This window comes from Vipera berus (genome assembly GCF_964194415.1).
Source record: "Vipera berus genome assembly, chromosome: 6".
NCBI classification, from domain to species: Eukaryota; Metazoa; Chordata; class Lepidosauria; order Squamata; family Viperidae; genus Vipera; species Vipera berus.
Window position 1 is genome coordinate 67,891,783 of NC_138208.1, and position 23,851 is coordinate 67,915,633.

The following is a 23,851-nucleotide window of genomic DNA, read 5'->3' on the forward strand; positions in this document are numbered from 1 at the left end:
CTTTAAATTGACAGAGGAAGAGGACAATAGAAGCTTGCTTTATTATGTTTGAATTAGTACCTCTTGTAAATGGCCTGCGAATAAATGTTTAATGGGAAAGGCTTTGAGAACTTATAGTAGTCTTCCAGCAAGAGAAGTAATGGATTATTACTATGTTAAAGGGATCTTATACAGGTGTGTGGTATAAACCCTTACACCTTTAGGCAGGGAGTTAGGAGCCACACATATGGCAAACATGAAGGGATTTTTGTGTTAGACTTTTCTGTATTTCCTTGTTACTAATTAATAGTAAACTATATTTGTATGGCCCAGACTAGGTAGTGTAACTCAGCCCAGACATTTCATGTTTCAGACTGAAATTCTAGCACAATGATATTAGCTTCTTTGCCCTTTAGTTAACTGACCAGCAGAATATTATATTCTGGCATGAAGATTAATTCCAGCAAAATGTATAGTTATAATTAACCTGGTTTGATGCATGTTAACCTGAGAGAAAGTTTTGCTTCAATTAAATGACACTTGTCTCTCAACAATCAAAGCAGCCTTTATTTTCATCAGAAAGGAAGTCAATTTGCCCATTCACTATTGTGCATAATTTTATTGCTAATTTTTGTGAGAAGCTTAACCTCAACCTAATCTAAATTAGAATGTGTTCACTGATTCCAGTTCACTGCAGCAAACTGTCATAAGAAAAAATAATTCTGGATGTTCACAATAGTCAACAATATAAGCACTTAGAAATGAAGGAAGGTTTAATATTGCCAATATTTTATTCCAAAGTTCAGTTCTAATATATATATATATAAATGTGAATCCAAGAATATGCAGAATGTCTTCACATCTTTATAATTGTCTTTTCATGATCAAGATGCTAACTTTTAAGGATGGGAAGTTTCTCTCCTTCTAGAAAAAAAATTAAACAGTTGCGGTCAGCTAGTTAAACAGTACATATTTAGTGACCAATTTTTTTGAAATTATACATTTCAGTGAAAAAAGGGAGAAAGAGGGGAAGAAAGAGAATGAAAGTTTCTGTCACCTTCCTTATCTTGGGCTTACTCATCTTGCTTCTTGAGGCCAACCCAGGAATCAAGGTGAAAATCACACAGAAAGCATTGGACTATGGTGAGTATGGAAGAAAAATTTGGAATTATGACTATGTTGTAAACTTCAGAAGAAGGAATGCACCACAGGACATTTAATCAAGATGTTGAATTAAATGCCAACCCTCATTGTACCAGTTAAGGTTAATAAATAATGTATCCTTAAGAGAAAATTTCCTCTGAGTTCTTACAAGAAATATGGGATACTATAATAATTGGTTACACGATCAACTAGATGTTAGGTTGGATTTGGCATTTTTATTCACCTACTGAGTCCTTTCCAAAGACTTGGGATAGGCAGATGTTGTTTAAAGGTGCTAATGTATCATTGCAGAATGTAAGCAGTTCCAAGTAAAGCTGCATTTTGCAACTGATTGATGGTGATTTTATCATTAGAGATGGTGTTCAAGTGGTTGATTTAACCTTGACAAAATGGGCAGCATATAATTTTAATGTGGTGCTCCATTGTTTTGGGATTGCACCCAAAGCACCTGTTACTATTAGACTCTTTTCTTTCTTTTGCCACAGTTGTTTACTTTTCTTTGTAAATATCTGTATTTTATGATTCTCCACTTCTTTCTCTTCTGCCTCCAGTACTGAAATATCCACTATCCAAACTTTTTTGTCATATTCAGTGATATAATAATGCATGACCCTCAATCACTGTTAGGAGATCTTCAATAGCATTCTGCATAGGCATTTTCAAAATATTTTAGCAACTTAAAATGCTATAAGTCATTCATAGCAATCACTCCAGACTGATGAAAATGTAGAAGAAGCAGAAGAAAAAGTATCATAAATTATTATTTCAGTGAAATATATGATGTATGTTTATAGGTAATCAAGTTGGAATAGAGCTTCTGAAGCAGAAATTAAAGGAAAAGATCTTTGAAGACTGGAATGGAGAATCTACATATGCACTTTTTGCACTCAATTACACAATTTCAAAGTAAGAAATGTTTTCATAACAGGGCCTTTTAGTATAGCTCAGTGTTAAGTACTTCCAATGTTTTTCTATTCCTCTTAGGCAGTGTGCACCTCATTAAACTCATAACCCTGCCTGTGAGCAAGCACTGTTTTAATATAGATTTCTCAAAGTTCCAGTTCTTTACTACACCCAGCAAATCCATTTGATCCTTTTTTTCAGCTTTAGTTTTGAAATGGATGAATGAATGTAGACATTCTTTCTGCGCTTATTGGAATCTGATTTCCAGTTGAAGAGATTATCTAGTATAGCTATCTTCTAGCCCTCTCCCAGTTCCTGATTAATGTTTCATATAGCCCAATTTATAATGTGCCTCTCTTGTCTTTCTATTATGGACAAGGTGCAAAAGCCATTTCTGCATAAAATTAAACCAGTAATTTCAAATGATGCTAGAAGAATAAACTGGTGCCATGTTTGAGTCACTAACTGAGCAAACTCAGCCTTGCTCAGAGCACTCGGAGCACATAGCAATATATATCCAGGCATTGAACATAGAAGGCCTAGTTATTCTCTTACACAAATACAGGTAGTCGTCAACTTATGACAGTTCACTGAGTGACCATTTGAAGTTACAGCGGCACTGAAAAAAAGTGACATGATCATTTTTCACACTTACAACCATTGCAGCAACCCCAGGATCACGTGATTTACATTCGGATGCTTGACAACTGACTCACATTTATGATTGTTGCAGTGTCCCGGGGTCGTGTGAATACCTTTTGCAACCTTTTGACAAGCAAAGTCAGTGGGGAAACCAGATTCACTTAACAATTGGGTTACTAATTTAACAGTGATTCACTTAACAGATGTGGGAAGAAAAGTCGTAAAATGGGACAAAACTCACTTAACAAATTTCTCACTTAGCAACATAAATTTTGGGCTCAATTGTGGTCATACGTTGAGGACTACTTGTAAACAAAAAAAAAACCTATCAAGTGATGGCTCCCCTAGTGCAGCATTCTCTCTAAATATCCTGACTGAATTGAATGACTGGTCTTCTGGAAACTTGAAACTAAGTTTTTTTGGAGACTCTTTGGAAAGGGAATAGTCAGCATCTTATCTGAGATACTATGGCCCAAGAGTGCTTTTCAAAAGGCAACTCGACTTTCTTGGTCTTCTTTCTTGCTCCTGTGGTCAGTAACATCACCCATCACATCAACAACTTGCAGGACTTGGGAAAGTCCAGTTACCTTTTGAAAAGCACCTTTTGGACAAGCATGACCTGGACAATTGAGAATCTCAATAGATATTTATTTTATTTTTATTTATTTTAATTCCATTTATATCCCACCCTTCTCCAAAGACTCAGGGCGGCTTACAAGCTTAGCAGTAGCCTTCATTCTATGTATATGCCTGCTTATTAGGGCTTTCACACCCCTCCCAAGCGGCATTATTACAAAGTCAGCTTAATTGCCCCCAACAATCTGGGTCCTCATTTTACCTACCTCGGAAGGATGGAAGGCTGAGTCAACCTTGAGCCTGGTGGGACTCGAACCTGCACTGATTGCAGGCAGCTGGTGTTACTTAAGGAGGCATCAGCCCACTGCTCCACCAAGGCTCTTATTTAGCCACTCACTTTGTGATAGTATGAAAAAATGTGTGTTATCTTTATCTTTGTTTTATATAGTTGTAGGACAAGTCACCCAGTCATTTTTTTAAGCTTGGCAGTACACAAATTTAATAAATAAATGTAGTTTGGCTAGTGTCACCTAAAAAGAAATTACCGGTACACGTAGAGCCCATCGAGTCCTGCAGTGCTAGGAAAAATAGATATAAGTGCATGATACAAAATCTGTAGATGCTTAGTGTTTCAGCAGAAATTGAATAGTTTGGGTTACTATTCCTGCTAGCCTTACCTATATTCATGGATTGTGGTGTAAATCAAGCTAACATAATTTTGGTGTTTGACAGGATAAGAATTGATAACATGGAATTTCCCAACACATCCTTGTCTCTCATCTCTGGAACTGGGATTAAACTATTAGTGGAAAATGCTTCAGCAATGGCTCTTGCAGATTGGAGCGTGGAGACCTGGCTATTGTAAGTGGAATAATGAAGGCAGATAATTAATACCATGTCAGCTTTACAAATTGAAATGCTGGCACACATTTTATACAGCGCAAGTAAAAGTCCCAGGAAGAGAAGGTGGAAATGCAAGTCTTTTGTTCAATTGTGGTCCTGTCAAAAAATGTCCCCTAAAGTGGCTGTTTGAATCAAAAGGGACAATTGTCAAGGCAGAATGGAGAAAGTACCAGAACAGGTGAACATACTAGACAACCACTAAGTCATAATTATATTTTGATTTAAAAAAACATCACCAGTATTGCAGCATAAATAAATAACAGAACTAGGGTTATGTGTTTCATCTTGAGTTCCTTGGAAGGTGTTGCAAAGGGATAAAAACTTCTGCCTTCTTGCAAGATCAGACAGTCTTCCTCTTGAAGAAATACATATTTAGACATATTTAAGACTAAAAAACTTCCAACTTCTAGATTTTTGCAAGCAAAGGGAAAACCTGGATTAATTAAAAAGATATTTTTATCCTGGCTCACATACTGTAGCAAATAGGGAGATTCAGGGAGTTAAAGGGAGCAAGCAGTTAAGGAGAACAGCTGCATCCCCCTGCCCTCAGCATCTGCAACCACAGACAATGATCTTATCCTGCCTAAAAATAGAACCAACTTTGTAAGAATGCAAACGTGGGCCCACTGAATAAACCTCAGGATGTTACAGGTAGCCCTAGACTTGTAATAGTTTGTTTAGTGACCATTTGAAGTTATAAAGAGCACTGAAAAAAGAGACTTAGGACCATTTTTCATACCTATGACCATTGCAGCATCCCCATGGTCACATGATCAAAATTCAGACGCTTGGCAAGTGAATCATATTTATGACAGTTGCAGAGTCCCAGGGTCACACGATCCCCTTTTGCAGCCTTCTGACAAGCAAAGTCAGTGGGGAACGCCAGACTCACTTAGCAACCAGGTTACTAACTTTAACAACAGCAGTGATTCACTTAACAACGGTGGCAAGAAAGATTGTAAAATGCAGCAAAACTCACTTAACTAATGTCTCGCTTAGCAATAGAAATGTTGGGCTCAATGGTGGTCATAATTTGAGGACTACCTGTACATTGTTTCAGGTGGGTGGAATTGCCTTTCTGGCAGATACTTCTGATGTATTTAGGCATAGTTGATTTTGCATCAACTCTCCAAAGTTTACTGCTATCCAGAGATGTCAGCAAGAAATGATTGGAGTTGTAATGTGATGCATCTGGAAGGCAGGCTTTGAGATTTTTAGCTATGTTATATTGCCTGCTAACATGTGTTCTTCAGCATAAGCAATCCTGGCATTTTATTTTTTTGTTAACTTTATTAAATCTCAATGAGAAATAAAATACAAAATAAAATATTTTTGACTTTCATTATTAGACATGTATATTGTATACATTTTTGTGTTTATGTTTAAACTTAGAGGTTATTTTGTAATGTAATTCTAAAGCAATCCTGGCATTTTCTTGAGAACAAGATGATAAAATGAGCATTTTGTGTCTTATTGTCCGCAGCAAAGATTCTGGAAGTGGGGCTGGCTACTTTTCAGGAATATCTCTCACAGCAATTGTAAAAGTGTCTCAGAATGTATTCGGTCATTTAAAATTGTCGCTTGACAGCTGTAAAGGAGATGTAGATGATATGGACATCAAACTGAATCAATCTTATAGGTATAATGGAAAATGTTCTAATTGTGTAGCTTTTACTATTATCCTAAATGTACCTTAAACCTGCATTAACCTCATTTCCCCCTACAGTAAGTATAGGATAAAGTAGAATTGAAATGAAAGGAACACATTCCTAAATCCAGCAAATGTTAAAGTCCATGCTTCAAATTAAAATTAAAATTTAAAATTATATCTCTGTATTTTCCAGTTTCTGGAATTTTTGCTCAGGGCTGGGAAATATCAAATGAAGAATATAAATTGAGCTTTCCCTAGCAATATACCTATATCAGGGAATTCTGGGAGTTGAAATCCATGCTTTTTAAAGCTACCAGCATTGAGAAACACAGCTCAACTAGATCATCACACTTGTGCCAGAATGAGAAAGATAGATAGCAACAATATTTATATTGGTTTGACATAAAATAGGGCAATTGCTTATGCTTCTATGAAAACGCTTACTGATATTAACTGTAAGGAAACCACTGCATTACATGTCCTATTATGTTGTTATGTTATTTTTTTTCTCTGGAACATATGGTATATGCATTCACTGCTATTTTTTTATACCAGTTTTAGATAATTTCCTGTCTCGCAATTTATATTGTCCTTATAATATCATCCAGCCATCACTGAAATGAGATAAAAGTGGCCAATGTTGTTGGATGACTGGGAATTGTCACATGACTTGATTCAAGTATGATAAAGATTAACAGCAGAAGTCATTCCTCTGATGGAGCTGCACAGTCATCAGATTCTCACATAAGCAGGGCTTTTTTTTCATAGAATGCTCAGAATGGAGTTCCGGCACCTTTTTGGGATGGAACCTTGTAGGGTAGGCAAGGCAGGTTGCATGACATGTATGAGTTCCGGCACCTTTTTCTTTTACAAAAAAAGCACTGCACATAAGTGGTATATTTCAGTAGCTTCCAGACTGCTAATATTCCCAAAAGTTCTCAATCTCACAAAAGAAGCCATGTTGAAAAATCAAATATCAAGAGTTAACATTAAAATAAATACCGCTAACTCAAATTTAGAGCTATTTTGGAAGCTACATAAACTGAGGTACATTACCAAATTGATAATTGCTTACAAATACCATATTCCATAATACTACAGAAAGCACGCTTAGTAATTACTGTATATTTCTGAGGCTCACTCCTCCTGATGGTTCAGCATAATTGACTCAACAGATATAGGTGAGTCATTTGACTGAAAAGGAAAAATATGTCTAATAATTTTAATAAGAACTATCAGGAAATATCAGGTACAGGGCCACAATCTTGAACACATAGCAGAAGTTTCTCACTAAAAAAACCTTCAGATTTATTTGCAATAAATATTCTAAGTAAAAATTAATTGGGAAACATTTAGTGGAAAACTGATACAGGACTTCAGTTATGATTCAACCGTATTCAAGAACATGAGAACACCTTTTGTCTCCTAAAATTTGGAGATCAGTTTAAAAAATCATTTCCTCATATAATAGATGCACACATACAAAATTTAATTAACTCAAGTTAACAATATTCTTGCTTTTTTCCAGATGGTTATATACATACCCTACTACTTCTATGGTAACATCGCTGTGTAGCATGCTGGCCTCAAAGGTAAGCCACAAGGAGTTATTTCATGTTTTCTTCAACCAATTTCTTCTAAAAATGTGTTTATTAAAATAAATAACAAAAGCCTTAATATATGCAAAAATGTGATAAGGATTTTGCAGTTTATAACTTGTGTACCATTTATGTGCACACATTGCCATAAAGACATTTTCAGAATGAAAAGATGATTTAATGTGGCATATGAATGTTTTCATAAGGCTGTTTCATGTGCATTATTTGAATAAATAGGATGTATATTTATATGTATATGTACATGTATGTGTGTGTGTGTATAAAAAAATTAGGCATGATTTATTTTGCTCAGATCAGATGGTAGAACAGGAAGTGAAGGAACCTTTAGTGGCTTAGAAATTAGGGTCAATGCATTTCAAATGAGTGTATACATTATTTGTTATTTATTTAAAACATCTATAGCAAATATTTTCTTGTCTTTATTTTCATTACATATGTAATATACCAGAAGATAAATCCAGACATTCAAAATACATCACTTGAAATATTCTAAATATCTCACTTGGGATATTTATTATTCAACTCCATAAACATCAGAATCATTGTCATCATTTTTTATTTATGGATTGCTGTTGTACATTATATTCTCTGCTTGAATATAGTCTCTCTGACTATAGTGAGGCACTCCCCCTGAATGAATTATTTGGCTTTCTAAAGCTGAATAAAGCTTTTTACAGGCTCCAGAATTATAGAGCTTCCTTCCTTCTGAAAGGTATCTGAGGCCATGCTTGGATATTTTTCAGAAATATTCTGTTTTGCTTTGTTTCTACAAAGTTCACTGATGAGGGACAATGCATTTAGAGTGAGATTTATAGCACTGATTATGTATTTAACTGATTACAACAAATGTATTCAATTATGATGGATTTTTAAAATCACTATTCTTCAAATATAAGATAAAGCAAGCTATAAGTATAGAGATGCAGAATTGTGAAGTCTTAGGAAGATCTTATTACCAACATATAAGTAAACATTGACCAGAATAATAATTTTTGCTTGCATTCCTATAGTTGTGTCATCAAGTGAATTTTGTGATCCAAAAGATTAATAAAAAATTCACCCAATATCCAGGTATGTTTTCTGGGTTGTTTTAGCAAACTGAGCTAATGATTTTAGTTGTTATGAAAGCTTCCAGTTCTAGTAAACTAGTGATGGAATAATTTCACCATGCTATGGTTGAGTTTCTGAAAATAAAAATAATGGCTAGAATGACACTTTTGCATAATTAAAAATATAAACTTGCTTGTTTTATAGAATCATAAAATTATAAAGTCAGAATGGACACACAGATCTAATCCAGCCTTCTTCAATGCACAGGAAAATTGGTTAGATGGTGAATGAGAAATAGCTTGTTCTGGTAGAACTTTTTGGAGGATGCAGTCTCATCAAAAAGACCTAAATTATGGTTGATGCTAAATGAACTTATATGGCAGAAGTACCTAAATTTTGCAAACATGTTTAGGATTATGTTGAAAATATAGCTTTACAATATTTATGTACTAACTATTCAAGCACTTTCCTGTACTAATACCATTGCTTTTGTAAAAATTCATTATCAGGACTAGTTTGCATCCTGCCTATTATCATTAAGCATCTGACAATTTTATCCCATATCCCAACAGTCCAAGTTCAGATTGGTCACTTTGCAGTAATAGACTATTCCCTGATAAACTCTTCAACTATCTTGGAATCATCAATTAACTTGGATTTAAAGGTAAAGTCTAATATATTCATAATTTTCTGAAATTGCATTACGATATGTCTGTTGTTACTCATTTGAAGAAATAAGCATCATTATTTTTTCTCAATAACTTTGATGGCAAGCCATATCAAAAGATATTTAAGTATATTAATTAGTGCAATTTTTGCTGCACCTATTATTTCCTACTCTAGCCAGTAGCAAGAATTGTGAAGCCAAAATAGTCCAAGACTTCAGGGATGTCTTCAAGTCACAGTTCATTTTTTAATTTTTTTAAAAAAGTTTGACTTTTGAGTCTTCCATATTTAGGGTCCTAGAACTGTACTCGGTGTTCTGGCCATGTCTTATTGAATTATGCTCTTAATTTCAAGGATGCATTTCAGTGATCTGGTTTCCTGAAAACTTCTGATTCTGTTTTAAAGGCCAAAATTTGCAAGCTATGATATCTTGTCACTTCTGCCATTCTTTTCAGGGAACAGTCTATCCAGTGGAAGAAATTACAGAACCCCACTTCAACCCAACTCCCTTTGTTCTTCTGAATGAGAACAACTCTATGTTCTATATAGGAATCTCAGAATATTTCTTGCAGTCTGCTTCACTGGCTTATTACATTTCTGGGGGTTTTACTATCTCTGCTGAGCAAGAGGAAATGGTAAGTGCAAAATGCTATGTTTCAAAGAAAGGGATGTTAATGTTATATATTAGTCTGCCATTTAAAATCCTACCCAAGCTCAGCCTTCTCCTTGACATAGTTTACTATGGGCCTTTCCCCCACTTGCAACTAACAGTGAAGCCTGTTTTCTGCTATGTTTCCATGGCATTGTCTTCATCCCCTCTCTAGCTCATGATTGAGTGAAACTTCAATTGTCCTGAACAATGCTGGGGCTGAAGCAGAATGTTTGTCCTTGTTCTGACACCTTCAAATTGGAGCTTGAAAGTAACTGGGAACAAAGGCAAGAGAAGCAAATTAGGGATTGGCAGTAAGGATATAAATATAGTTTCTGTCTACTCAAGATTGGGTGGGCAGGACTGCATGAGACAGAAATTAATGAAGAGAAGGACTTCATCTTGCCAAATAGAAACAGCTGAAGAAGGGATCTGGATGCAGAAGCATCCCTAGAAAGGCCTCTAGGATTTCCAAACTGTTCTTAGTAATATGAGCCATTTTTTTCCTTCACATCTGTCTGATCTCTTGGCTTTGTATGGACATACTCTATTAGCCCTCTGGAATTTTTCCATGACAACTACATTCTGAAGCATAGGGATTCCGGAAATTGCAATTCCAATACATCTATTTATTTATAAGTGTTCTCTATCAGATGACAGCTCATGCAGCACCTCTTGGCTGATGTTCAAAAGAATTCCAAATGGTATCAAGCTTTAATCTTTAGTAATATCTTGAGATTGGGATGGGATCTAATGACTTGCTTTCATTTGTGGGAGCCTTAGTACAGAACGATTTAATAACTCCTATAACTTAATATTTATGGGTTCAATTAAAAAAACCTAAAAATCTGAGAGTTATACAAATTCATCTTTGTTCATCAATCTCTCTCTCCCTCTCCCTCTTCCTCTCCCTCTTTTCCCCCCACTTTTCCTTGCTAATTACGTTTTCCATATCCAAATGGAAATAGAAACAATATTTTGCAGGTTTAATTTGCTTATGGCTATCACATGTACTAAAGGCTTCTGTGAAACAGAAGCATTTCTGAACAAATACTTAGTAGAATTCTTTGCTAGTAAGAACATTGAATCAGTACATTCTTTTTAAAAACAGAGAAATGCATTTAGCCAGTAAATTAAAACACCCTGGTAAATAATTGACCTGTCCAGCCTCTGTTGAAATGCATTAGGTGAAAAGGAAGGCATTGTCTCCCCAGATAATTAAGTTCATACAAAGGCACACAATTTTCATAAGATAACCTAACATGTAATTTCATTTTACAGCTTTATTCTTATTTCAAGTTAACTACAGATACATTGAATAGCATCATTCCCACTGTAAGTGTTTTTTCATTTCTTCAAAACTTACTGTTTGCATTTTTAAAAACTTGTTCTAATTTTTCTGAAACTTGGTCTCTACTTCTAAACTTTACAGATTTCTCATATTTATGCAAAGCCACTTCCAGTAATTGTGAACATAAGAATTATTGATGCACCTGTGATTAGTCTACATGACAATAAATCCATCCTGGAGTTTTCTACTTCTATGGAAGTATTGGCAAAGATGCCAAACTCAACCACTGAATCCATGTTCACCTTGAACATAGTAAGTCTTACAATATCCAATTCTCTCTCTAGACCTTTTTTGTAGGAATCTGTGAAGTTATGAGCCATTCTGTAAATTTTTTCATCTTACTCAGATTGTTAAGAGCCCCAATACTTGGATGCTGGCTATAAAATAGTTCTCCAATTCATCTCATATCTAACTCTATTCTAAAAACAGGCTATAGGTAACCCAGATGTTTTAGATTAGAATACAGTATTTTGCCTCACTTGTCCTGATGAAAGTTAAAGTTCAAAACAACTTCTGCTTATATTATTCAAAGGTCACTGAAAAAGTCTATGTTATTCATAGTGATCTGTTTCCATACCTAATATCTCCAAATAAAATAAAATGAAATTTAGAAAGTTGTGGCTGCTTCAGCTGCCAGACATGACCTTCATTTTCAACATTCCATTCTGTGACAGTTTCCCAGCCACTCTTGCAACTTCTCAGTCTCTGCCCCACCTGGCAGCAGCACTAGCGAAGGGAAGGGACCACTATGCATTCCCTTCTGCCCTCATGAGTCTATGTGCAGCTCTTGTGCACCCTCATGCATCTTTTCCAACCCATGCTATTCCCCGGGTACAGTCCCTGACCTACACGGCACTTCTCGTGTACTCACATGCACCTTTCTTGACCCACAACGCCTCCCTCGCATGCCCAACCCCACCTGAATGGTACCTCTCATGCACCTCTGCTTATTTCCTGACTCATGTCATCCCCCCATGTGCCCGAACCAACCCACCTGGAATCTCTTGTGCACACTTGTATATCTTTCCTGACCCACATGGCACCTCTCATGCACTCCCATATATCCTTCCTCCTAACCTGCACATCCACACACATCCTCATTTCCTCCTCCACCCAACAGCAGCCACTTTCCTTCCTGGCCAGGCTTGGACTTCAATTTCCTGCTGGCTGATTTTCTCCCTGCAAGCATTCTATAAGCAAAGTAACTAGGGAACCCAGCAAGAATTGTAGAGAGAAGGAATGAATTTTCAGAGTTGCAAGATTCTATTAATGTAGCTTTACAATAAAGTAAAATTAGCTCATCTGAGTGTTTCCTGTCTGGTCTACTTGGTAAGGCTGACCTCAATCTTGCACATCTGAAAGCACAATTCTCCCACCATTTCATTTACAGTCTAAGATACTAAGGTGGGTTCCTTCAGAGCCTCTTAACTGGGGATGGTGTGGGGGCTATGCTGTCTCTTATCCAACCACTCTCTAGACCAGGCAACATCACTTTGCCTCAAATCCCAGGGTCTTTCCCAGATACTATTACAGCACCTGTCTAACTGTAAAAGAATTACTTATTATATAATAACCTTTTTTTCCATAGACAACTAGAACTCATGCAGATTTGACTATATTTGATCGGAGGTTGCTAACTACATTGTGCTTGAACAGGTAAAAACCTTTGTTAGATTTTTTTAATCCATTGTTTTCCCAAAACTGCTTAAATTGATTAATCTAGTATTTAAAAGTATGGCAGCTTAAAATAAACAAAAAATATAAACAGGATATGATGAAATGGTCTTATGGAACTGAATTTATTTAATGGAGAGCAACATGTAGAGGAAGACTAATCTACGATGTAAATGTAGTAAAGAAACTTTTGCAATATAAAGGGAGTATTATGGCCAACACATATTTTACATTCTCTTTCAAATTGAATCATGAAGAATTACTTTAACTCTCATCAAGCAAAATGCACATGAGATTAGTCTTGATTGCTTAAAAAGGAGCTCAAAATTCAATGATTGGATATGACTGTATGGTTGTATTGATGGCAAATATTACGTACAAAAATCATTATTAAACCACTGAGTAATTGTGATAGTACATATCACAATTGTGAATTTAACAGTAATATGCAATTAAAATTTTACCATATATGAAAAATTATGGTTTACATCCTGTACAAGGCTGAACTTTTGTCAATTACACCCAGTTTAAGATAGACAGAAAGAAATCTTCCCAATTTCACTATTCCAGTGCAAATCCTTTAAAAAAATTTCATTTCTTGTCTCTTGGACTCAGAAGGGAAACTTGGCAAAACTGTTGTTAATTTTAGCCAGTTAAAAACATGGGAGTAAGGACCTCCCTGTTTGAAAAAAATGGGGAAAAGGACCAATATGCCATCCTTCCTCTGCTGAATCTATTTTAAAAAGTCCAGGATTTCAACAGGTTACAAGGGAGGGAGGGAGGGAGGGAGGGAGGGAGGGAGGGAGGGAGGGAGGGAGGGAGGAAGGAAGGAAGGAAGGATACAAACATGGGGTGAGCTTGTCTTACTAGCAGCCTAGGGGTGGGCTAAGGGTGATATCAACTCTGCCTGCTTTCCTGAAACAATGGGTGGGTTGTTCTAGCACTTGGGCAAAAAAGAAGTGTGGATTGCCCCAGTGTGAGTGGTCAAGGTCATTGAGAAAAAACTGTACCCCAATCTTTCTGATTCAAGACCAACAACTCATCAGCAATGCCACACTGATATTACTATCTTTGGTCATGTACAGTAATCTCTGCATTATGCTTTCTTTCTTTCAGTTTCCACATCTCCTTGGCTCATTCCAATGTTGGCCTCTTTGAGGTAAATTTCAGCCTCTAGGAAAAATAAGCAGGTGCAACTTGTAGCAAACTTGTTTACAAAATATATTCCTTTACCTTTTAAATTTTCTTCATAGAACTATTAAATTCTATAAAATATGCTGTCCTCATGATTGGTCCCATCATATTTTTTTCCTTTCCTTTAATTTTAATTTTCTTTCCAATAATATTTCAGTATCATTGCCCCCTTCCTCTATTGTTTTCTTGGGAACTATTTCACTATATAATGTTTTTCATCTAAAAAATGAAAAAGGAATTTGTGAGACAAAGAATTGGTGGGGATTCTACCACTCAGTTACCATTCTTAGATTTTGTATTTCAGTGGCCCCCAACCTTTTGGGCACCAGGGACAAGTTCCAGGAAGGGAGATTTTTCCATGGATTAGAAGGGGCGTGGTTTCATGTGCTGCCTGCATCCTGCAGATGGAGCTTTGCTTGTTTGATGGCCCAGTTGCTGGCATGCCACGTACCGGTGCAAGTCCACAGCGTGGGGGTTGGGGAGCCCTGCTGTATTTAGTATCTGTTCACAATCTTCCATTTTCTATCTTTCTACAGGTATTAAGTGTTGTTGTATTATTATCAAGCATATTCACTCTTCACTGAACTGTTTGGGACATCCTCCACCTTTAGGGTCAGAGGATGTCCCAAACAGAGACACATACGTACACAGACAGAGACAGATACACACAGAGACATTTTATACAGTTCTTGAGATTCAGCATGCTTCAGGCTGGGAATTTGAATTCTATAAGAGGTTGAAGTTTCATTTTCAAGCTAATTTCTTTCAGTAATGTGCATATTATCGCAACAAATAGAACCAAATTTATGATAAATGATATATAAAATATGCAAATAAAACAATATACAAATATAATATTATATAGGATTTAGAGAAGGGTCATAGAAAAGGCAAGCAAATAATTTGCAAACTAATTACAAATTATTAGGAAACTAAGAAAGTTGTCTTCTGTATCAGGTCGCTTTGCTTGTGAAATATATTATCCATTGCACCAATTCAGTGAGAAGCAGCATTTAAGAATTTCTCCCTGAGGATAGTCAATCAGGATAGTGATGGAAATAGAAGGGGTGGCAGGCGATCCCTTCAATGCAAGAAAACATCCTCATATATGTAGATTAATTTGAATGTGAACTTAATCTGGCACTGAGATAAGCAGAAGGAAAAACCAAAATTTGCAGAGATGGCAAAAAAAACAACTATTTTGAAAGTTTAGAAAATGATTTCCCCTCACACTGTATGCTGACAATCAGGCCACATATTATTCTAGATACATAGAAAATTCAGCATCTGCTGGCTTTCAATCCAGGAATTGGGTTTTTTTTGTTTTGTTTATTGCTCCTTTGATTATAAAGTTCTTGAGATGTTAGATTCACAGAAATTCTAAAAGACCCATTACATAAAAACAAATACTGTACATTCTGCTTAAACACCGACACTGAAGCAAAGTCAATCTTCATTTTGCATTGCAGGCTTCACTTCTGGATAATTTCCTGTCTTACATTTTACGAACTGGAATAATTCCAGCAGTCAATTGTAAGCATAGCTTCATCTTTCTTTCTCTCAATTTCTCTTTCTTTAATGACTTTTGTTTCTAAGCCAACTTCAAATATACTAAAGACTTGTAAACAGTCCTGTAAATTCCAGTCAGCATGGCCATAAATAAAGTTAAAGAAAGTGGAGAGGCTAATCAAGAATGTCTAAGACTGGTGGTTAAAATGTATCAGTTGTATAGCTTAGATTTTTATTCCTGCTTAATAGTTACTCAGATTTATATCCATTCATGTGATCAGTATTATACTATCTATCACTACTATTGTCCATGCTCTATTCACAACCAAAGTTAGTGGAATCAGAATATAGCATAATAGCTGCAAAAAATTGTATATCTCAGTGCCTCCCTTTTCTATCTTTAAAGTGAGATATAATATAAATTTCTTTAATTATATACTATTTTCTGCTGAATAAAAAATAAAATGAATGTTAAAATGTTCATATATGAGCAATAATATACAACATATTCAACTTTTAGATTAAAGAATATGTTTGCAAAATCTATTCTAGTCATAGTTACTCTAAATCTTTTTCTTTCTCTTTTTTCCTGTTTTATTAAGCTAAACTAAAGGGTGGATTTCCTCTGCCTGTCTTAGACACAATCATTCTTATGAAGCCCAGTATTAGAATTTACGAGGTAAGATTTGGTAATGTCTTTTCTTAGATGACTAGGATGATGTACTGAGATCAGATGATATTTGTTAGAAAATTGTCGTGTACTTCCAATACAGTGAGTCATTCTGTGAAGAAGATAGGTGGTCTCCAAATTTTAGATAGATAGATAGATGATAGATAGATAGATAGATAGATAGATAGATAGATAGATAGATAGATAGATAGATAGAAAGATAGAAAGATAGACAGACAGACAGACAGACAGACAGACAGACAGACAGACAGACAGATAGATGATAGATAGATAGATAGATAGATAGATAGATAGATAGATAGATAGATTAGATAGATAGTTTTCAGTATATCTTATTCAGACCCCTTTATGACCGAACGTAAATGTGACACATATCCACAGATATTTGTTTCTGTAAGTACAATATTTATATTATTTATTAAACAAATGTATATAGCCACCCAACCCATACACAGTGACTCCATAATACAATGACATGACAGTTTTATTTCTTTTTTTGTGTCAATCATAAGCTACTTATTTCTAGAGTTCAATTCACAGAACAGCTGAAGTAAAATTTCTAATAAGCTGTTATAAACCTGCAATAAAATATGTTTTTGTATATGTTCTTAGGGTTTCTTGCTGATTTCCACTGATATTCAAAGCCTACGATAATGAGGAAGACCTTGATCTCCAAGCAAACATTGACTATTTTTTCACTATAGATGCATAAAATGCATAAGAGCCAATAGGCATTTGTGGGTGAGCAAATAGGTGAATGAAATTTTTAATAGTTCAACCAGAAGTTCAGAAATGCATAATACATTGGTTTAAGATAGCAACAAACTGAAACTGAAAATATTGGCCCAACATTGTCGCAACTATATATCGGGAGTGGGTAATGAGTTTCCCCAGTGCCCAAAATGGAGCTGCTCAGCTTTGCAGGCAAAATCCCTGGATTTCACCAGTGTGGTTTTAGCCAAGAGATGGAGTGGTATTAAGCGCATAGCTAGTAGTCTCCTGCTTCTAAGTATACCTTAACCTCCCCAATTTCCCCTCCCCAGGCCTTTCAGGGACATAACAATATCACTTGATAGCCTCTTGCGGCCATGTGGATGGTCAAGAAGTTGAGTTGTAGTTCCCAGTCCTACTCCTCCTATGTATTGCCTATCCCTGTTTTATATGGCCCAAAGATTTATAATTCTAGTACAGGGGTCGGCAACCTTGGCTCTTTTATGACTCGTGGACTTCAACTCCCAGAATTCCTGAGCCAGCTATGCTGGCTCAGGAATTCTGGGAGTTGAAGTCCACGAGTCATAAAAGAGCCGAGGTTGCCGACCCCTGTTCTAGTATATTATATGAAATGACAATTTAATTAGGAAAGTTGAAGAATTTGAGAGTTTTGCACTGCTATTAGAAACTTTGTTTTAGAAATACCATTATTTATTCATGTTCCGTCCTTCCTGAATTGGAGAAGATCATGTAAGCATATGTAGTATTTTACTGAATTTGCTATCTGGGTTCAAACAAGCCATAGTTCTTTAAATATGGTCACAACACACAAGATTAAAAAGAAACCATGTTATAATTTTGTATGATCAGTGAATCTAATTTCTGTGTAAGAGAAATCTTTGATAACGGTAACTATACAGCTGCCTGGCTGCAAAGATTTAGGTGTCAGCAGACATACAAAACTTTTTCTTTTCTTTTCTTTTTGTTTTTTTAGCCAAATCTAGAAGCTACAGCAAACCTCAAATCTGAGTTTTCTGAGGCTAGAAACAGGAAGACTCTTGAGTTCTAGTCCCACCTTAGGCAAGAAAGCTGACTGGATGACTTTGTAACAGTCACACTCTCAGCCCAACTCACCTCACAGGTTTGTTGCTGTGTGGAAAAGAGGTGGAAAAATTATTAGGTGTGTTAACTGCCTTGAGTTATTTATAAAAATATAAAAATAATATAGGCGGGATAAAAATATATAAAAAATTATTATAACCCATTTAGAGATTTGACAACCATTATGTATAACATTAGACCTGGCTCAAAAACAGATTCTGTAATAGAGACTACACTGGAGTCCTCTAGATCCCCTGGATATGATTCCTATAATTCCAAGTGAGTGCAATCTAGCTGGCTGTGGATTATGGGACAAAAACGGACCACTTCAAACCTAAAGTGGCTTCAATTGTCTGCACTGTCTATTTGGGATAAAACAATATATAACTGCAGAATGAATTTTGCTACTTATTTTTTCACTTACACTATGACTGGATTCATGCAATTTAGTTTGTTTGGTTCTGGCTTACGATGCTACATCTAATTATTGTTGGATGTGTTATATAAATCAACCTAATTGTAATTTATTGAATAAGTCATGGCTAAACAAATAATCGTTTGGCCCAATGTGTCCAACTTATATAGGAAAAAAATGTTTCTCTAATTACTATTTTCATCATCATATTATTACTGCAATATTGCAGATCTTGCCCAACTAAAAATTATTATATAAAAATAGACAACACTTTGCATATAAGACTCCTCATTCTTTGAAGAGCCACTGAACTTTCACAAAGATTCTGTTTAATTCAATGTCAATTTTTCCTGGCAAGTCTTATTGTATTCAATGAACATTGTAATACAGGTAGTTCTTGACTTACAACTTAGCAACCAAAGTTACAGCCTACCTGAAAAAAGGGACTTACAATCCAGATCTGAAGTTCTGACAATCGCCCTCTCAACTCATGAGGCCATACTTTGGGAACTTGGCAAGACAGCCACTTTTATATCCATTTGCAGTGTCTGGTAGTCACATGATTGAATTTTTATGACAGTGTTGCTGAAAACCAGCTCTCACTTCCAGTTTTCAGCAAACTGTGCCATAGTGAACAATGGGTTCACTGCTTAATGTCTGCTTAAAGGCCGTAATGTTCATTTAATAACCATCGTAAAAAATATCGTAAAATTGGATTGGTCATGTCTTACATGTAGCCTTTGGTAAGATGCCTGCAATTAGTGCAGGTTCGCATCCCACCAGGCTCAAGGTTGACTCAGCCTTCCATCCTTCCGAGGTAGGTAAAATGAGGACCCAGATTGTTGGGGGCAATAAGCTGACTTTGTAATAATGCTGCTTGGGGGGGGGGGCGAAAGCCCTAATAAGCAGGCATATACATAGAATGAAGGCTATTGCTAAGCACATTGATTTGTGCTTAGAGTGTAAACTGCCCTGAGTCTTCGGAGAACAGCGGGATATAAATGGGATTTTAAAAAAAAGATATTCACCAAATAAGCAGAGAATTCTGGTTTTAAATTTGGGAGCTGCAGTTTCAGATCAGCACCACTATCCTGTCTTCCTTCATATGGATTCACAACAACATAGAGAAGAGTCAGATGGACGGTCATGAACCAGATGTGGACCAGAAAGAGAACAGCCTAACATCAGCAAAGATACTACTGCATATCTTCAAAATATGCCTTGGAATTAACACACAAACTAATTATGATTTAATAAAACCGCTTTGTTTTTCTTGTTTTTCTTGAATTATGGCATGAAACTGGACACTTTCCTTAAGGAAAAGAGGACATGTTCCTTTTAAAAAAAAATCCCCAAAATCAAGCCAACTTTATCATGAAATAGTGATTTGTATTGCAGACCCAAGCAGCACTTTAATTTTCAAATATCAAAGGAGAGCTAGTGTAGGTATTCATGTTTTCATTCACATCAACCCCAATATTTGGGGATGATAAGAGGTGTAGTCCAGGGGGTATAAGAACACAGGCAGCCCACATCTTTTAAAATAGTTTCCACTGCTGGACCTTTGAGCGTCAACAAGAAAACCCTTGATTCTGAAGGGCTCCTTTATTTTGATATAATTAATTACCAGAAATTCAGCAAATATCTTGGTGGCTGATATTCATCCCCAATTAAAAATATCCCCTTCATGGATTACGGCCTTGTTGTGGCGAAGGGGCTTGCATAATTCAATGAAGCTATGAGCTATGCCATGCAGGGCCAACCAAGACGGACAGGTCATAGCAGAGAGTTCTGACAAAACGTGATCCACTGGAGAAGGAAATGGCAACCCACTCCAGTATCTTTGCCATGAAAACCCTATGGACAGTACCAAAAGGCAATACGATATGACGCTGGAAGATGAGCCCCTCAGGTCGGAAGGCGTCCAATATGCTACTGGGGAATAGCAGAGGGCTAGTACTAGTAGCGCTAGAAAGAATGAAGCAACTGGGCCAAAGCCAAAAGGACGCTCAGCTGTGGATGTGTTTGGTGGTGAAAGGAAAGTCTGATTTTTTTTAAAAAAAATTTATTTTTAATCCCATTTATATCCCGCCCTTCTCCGAAAACTCAGGGCGGCTTACAATTTAAGCACAAACCAATGTGCTTAGCAATAGCCTTCATTCTATGTATATGCCTGCTTATTAGGGCTTTTGCCCCCCCCCCCAAGCGGCATTATTACAAAGTCAGCTTATTGCCCCCAACAATCTGGATTCTCATTTTACCTACCTCGGAAGGATGGAAGGCTGAATCAACCTTGAGCCTGGTGGGATGCGAACCTACATTAATTGCAGGAAGCTGGTGTTACTTAAGGAGGCATTAGCCCACTGCTCCACCAAGGCTCCTTGGTGGATGCTGTAAAGATCCATGAATCAAGGCAAGCTGGACATGGTCAAACAAGATATGACAAGACTGAACATCGACATCTTAGGAATCAGCGAACTAAAATGGACAGGAATGGGTGAATTTAATTCAGATGACCATCGGGTATACTACTGCGGGCAAGAATCCCTCAGAAGAAATGGAGTAGCCTTCATAGTCAATAAAAGAGTAGGAAAAGCAATACTGGGATACAATCCCCAAAATGACAGAATGATCTCAATTTGAATCCAAGGTAAACCATTCAATATCACAGTAGTCCAAGTCTATGCCCCAACCACCGGTGCTGAAGAGGATGAAATTGACCGGTTCTATGAAGCCCTACAGCACCTTATAGAACTAACACCAAAAAAATGATGTCCTTATCATCATGGGGGATTGGAATGCTAAAGTAGGAAGCCAAAAGATAACCGGAATAACAGGCAAGTTTGGCCTTGGAGTACAAAATGAAGCAGGGCACAGGCTGATAGAATTTTGTCAAGAGAATACGATGGTCATAGCAAACACTCTTTTCCAACAACCCAAGAAACGGCTCTACACATGGACATCACCAGACGGTCAACACAGAAATCAGATTGACTATATGCTCTGCAGCCAAAGATGGAGAAGCTCTATACAGTCAGTAAAAACAAGACCAGGAGCTGACTGTGGCTCAGACCATGAGCTTCTTGTTGCAAAGTTTAGGCTTAAAATGAAGAAAGTAGGGAAAAGCACTAGGCCACTCAGGTATGAATTAAATCTTATCCCTGTTGAATATACAGTAGAGGTGACAAATAGATTTAAGGAATTAGATCTGATAGACAGAGTGCCTGAAGAACTATGGACAGAGGTTCGCAACGTTGTACAAGAGGTAGCAACTAAACCATCCCAAAGAAAAAGAAATGCAAGAAAGCAAAATGGCTGTCTGAGGAAGCTTTGCAAATAGCTGAGGAAAAGAGGGAAGCGAAAGGCAAGGGAGAAAAAGAAAGATACGCCCAATTGAATGCAGAATTCCAGAGAATAGCTAGAAGAGATAAGAATGCCTTCTTAAATGAACAGTGCAAAGAAATAGAAGAAAACAATAGAATAGGGAGGACCAGAGATCTCTTCAAGAAAATTGGAGAGATGAAGGGAACGTTTCATGCAAAAGTGGGCATGATAAAGGACCAACAGAGGACCTAACAGAGGCAGCAAAGATTAAGAAGAGGTGGCAAAATTACACAGAACTATACAAGAATGAGCTTAACGTCCCTGATAACCACGATGAGGTGGTCACTGACCTCAAGCCAGACATCCTAGAATGTGAAGTGGGCCTTAGAAAAAATGAGCAACAACAGAGCTAGTGGAGGTGACAGTATTCCAGCTGAGCTATTCAAAATCTTAAGACGATGCAGTAAAAGTGCTACACTCAATTTGCCAGCAAATTTGGAAAACTCAACAGTGGCCACAGGATTGGAAAAGATCAGTTTACATTCCAATTCCAAAGAAAGGCAGTGCCAAAGAATGTTCAAACTATCGCACCATTGCACTCATTTCTCATGCTAGTAAAGTCATGCTTAAAATCCTACAAGCTAGACTTCAGCAGTATGTGGATCGAGAACTACCAGAAGTACAGGCAGGATTTCGAAGAGGCAGAGGAACTAGAGATCAAATTGCCAACATACGCTGGATCATGGAGAAAGCTAGGGAGTTCCAGAAAAACATCTACTTCTGCTTCATTGACTATGCTAAAGCCTTTGATTGTGTGGATCATAACAAACTATGACAAGTTCTTAAAGAGATGAGAGTACCAGACCATCTTATTTGTCTCTTGAGAAACCTATATGTGGGCCAAGAAGCAACAGTGAGAACTGGACACGGAACCACTGTCAGGACCCACCCCAATCCACATCTTAGGAAAATAAAGAACTCTTGGAGCAAGGTCTTGTCCAAAAGGAGGTTTTACTAGGATGTGATCGGTTGTGGAAATACAAGACAGGATCTGGCATTGTGTTACAACTTGATACTTTATAAAGAGTTCCCAGTTCAACCCCCTCCCCTAAAAACCCATTTGGCCAGACCCACATCAATTAAACTTCGGTGTCAACCCTTTCGTGGGAAAGAGGGAACTTCCTGTGTCTTTATGATTATTGCGTCCTTCCTTTTCAGATTCAAATGGAGATACAAACCAGATCCCCCCTCCCTTCCCCTCCTTTGTTGTCCTAAGATCAAAAGGGGTTTCCCTGGTCTTTGAATGCAGTCTCTGGCCAGGCTGAATAAACACCTTCTCCTCTCCCCCTTGGAGAAATGGCAGAATCCAGGGAAGGCACAGTATTTTAAACGTACATTTATGAATGCGATATAAATGGATTCTGACACACTGATTGGTTCAAAATTGGGAAAGGAGTCCGGCAAGGCTGTATACTTTTGCCCTGCCTATTTAACTTATATGCAGAGCACATCATAAGAAAGGCAAGGCTAGATGAATCAAAAGTTGGAATTAAGATTGCCGGGAGAAATATCAACAACCTAAGATATGCAGATGATACCACTCTAATGGCAGAAAGTGAAGAAGAACTAAAGAGCCTCTTGTTGCAGGTGAAGAAGGAGAGTGCAAAACTTGGGTTGAAACTTAACATTAAGAAAACCAAGATCATGGCATCCAGCCCTCTCAATTCCTGGCAAATAGATGGGGAAGAAATGGAGGTAGTGACAGATTTTATTTTCCTGGGCTCCAAGATCACTGCAAATGGGGACTGTAGCCAAGAAATTAAAAGACGCTTGCTCCTGGGGAGGAAAGCAATGGCAAATCTAGACAGCACACGAAAAAGCAGAGACATCACCCTGCCAACAAAAGTGTGTATAGTCAAGGCTATGGTTTTCCCAGTTGTAATGTATGGCAGTGAAAGTTGGACCATAAGAAAGCTGAGCGCCAAAGAATTGAGGCCTTTGAACTATGGTGCTGGAGAAGACTCCTGCAAGTCCCTTGGACTGCAAGGCGATCAAACCAATCAGTCCTAGAGATCAACC

The 23,851-nt window shown here is 37.0% G+C and overlaps 1 protein-coding gene across 1 annotated transcript; it reads left to right on the forward strand.

The window, feature by feature from the left end:
• Positions 1-1,019: 1,019 nt before the first annotated feature.
• On the forward strand, positions 1,020-18,001 carry LOC308669774 (BPI fold-containing family C protein-like; the record flags this gene model as incomplete). Its single annotated transcript, XM_081330649.1, has 13 exons — positions 1,020-1,122; positions 1,938-2,049; positions 3,997-4,125; positions 5,651-5,806; positions 7,347-7,410; positions 8,448-8,508; positions 9,060-9,151; positions 9,609-9,788; positions 11,084-11,137; positions 11,235-11,405; positions 12,742-12,809; positions 13,944-13,986; positions 17,927-18,001. 13 exons carry the CDS (start codon positions 1,020-1,022, stop codon positions 17,999-18,001), a joined length of 1,308 nt encoding a protein of 435 aa, XP_081186775.1.
• Between the last annotated feature and the right edge of the window lie 5,850 nt (positions 18,002-23,851).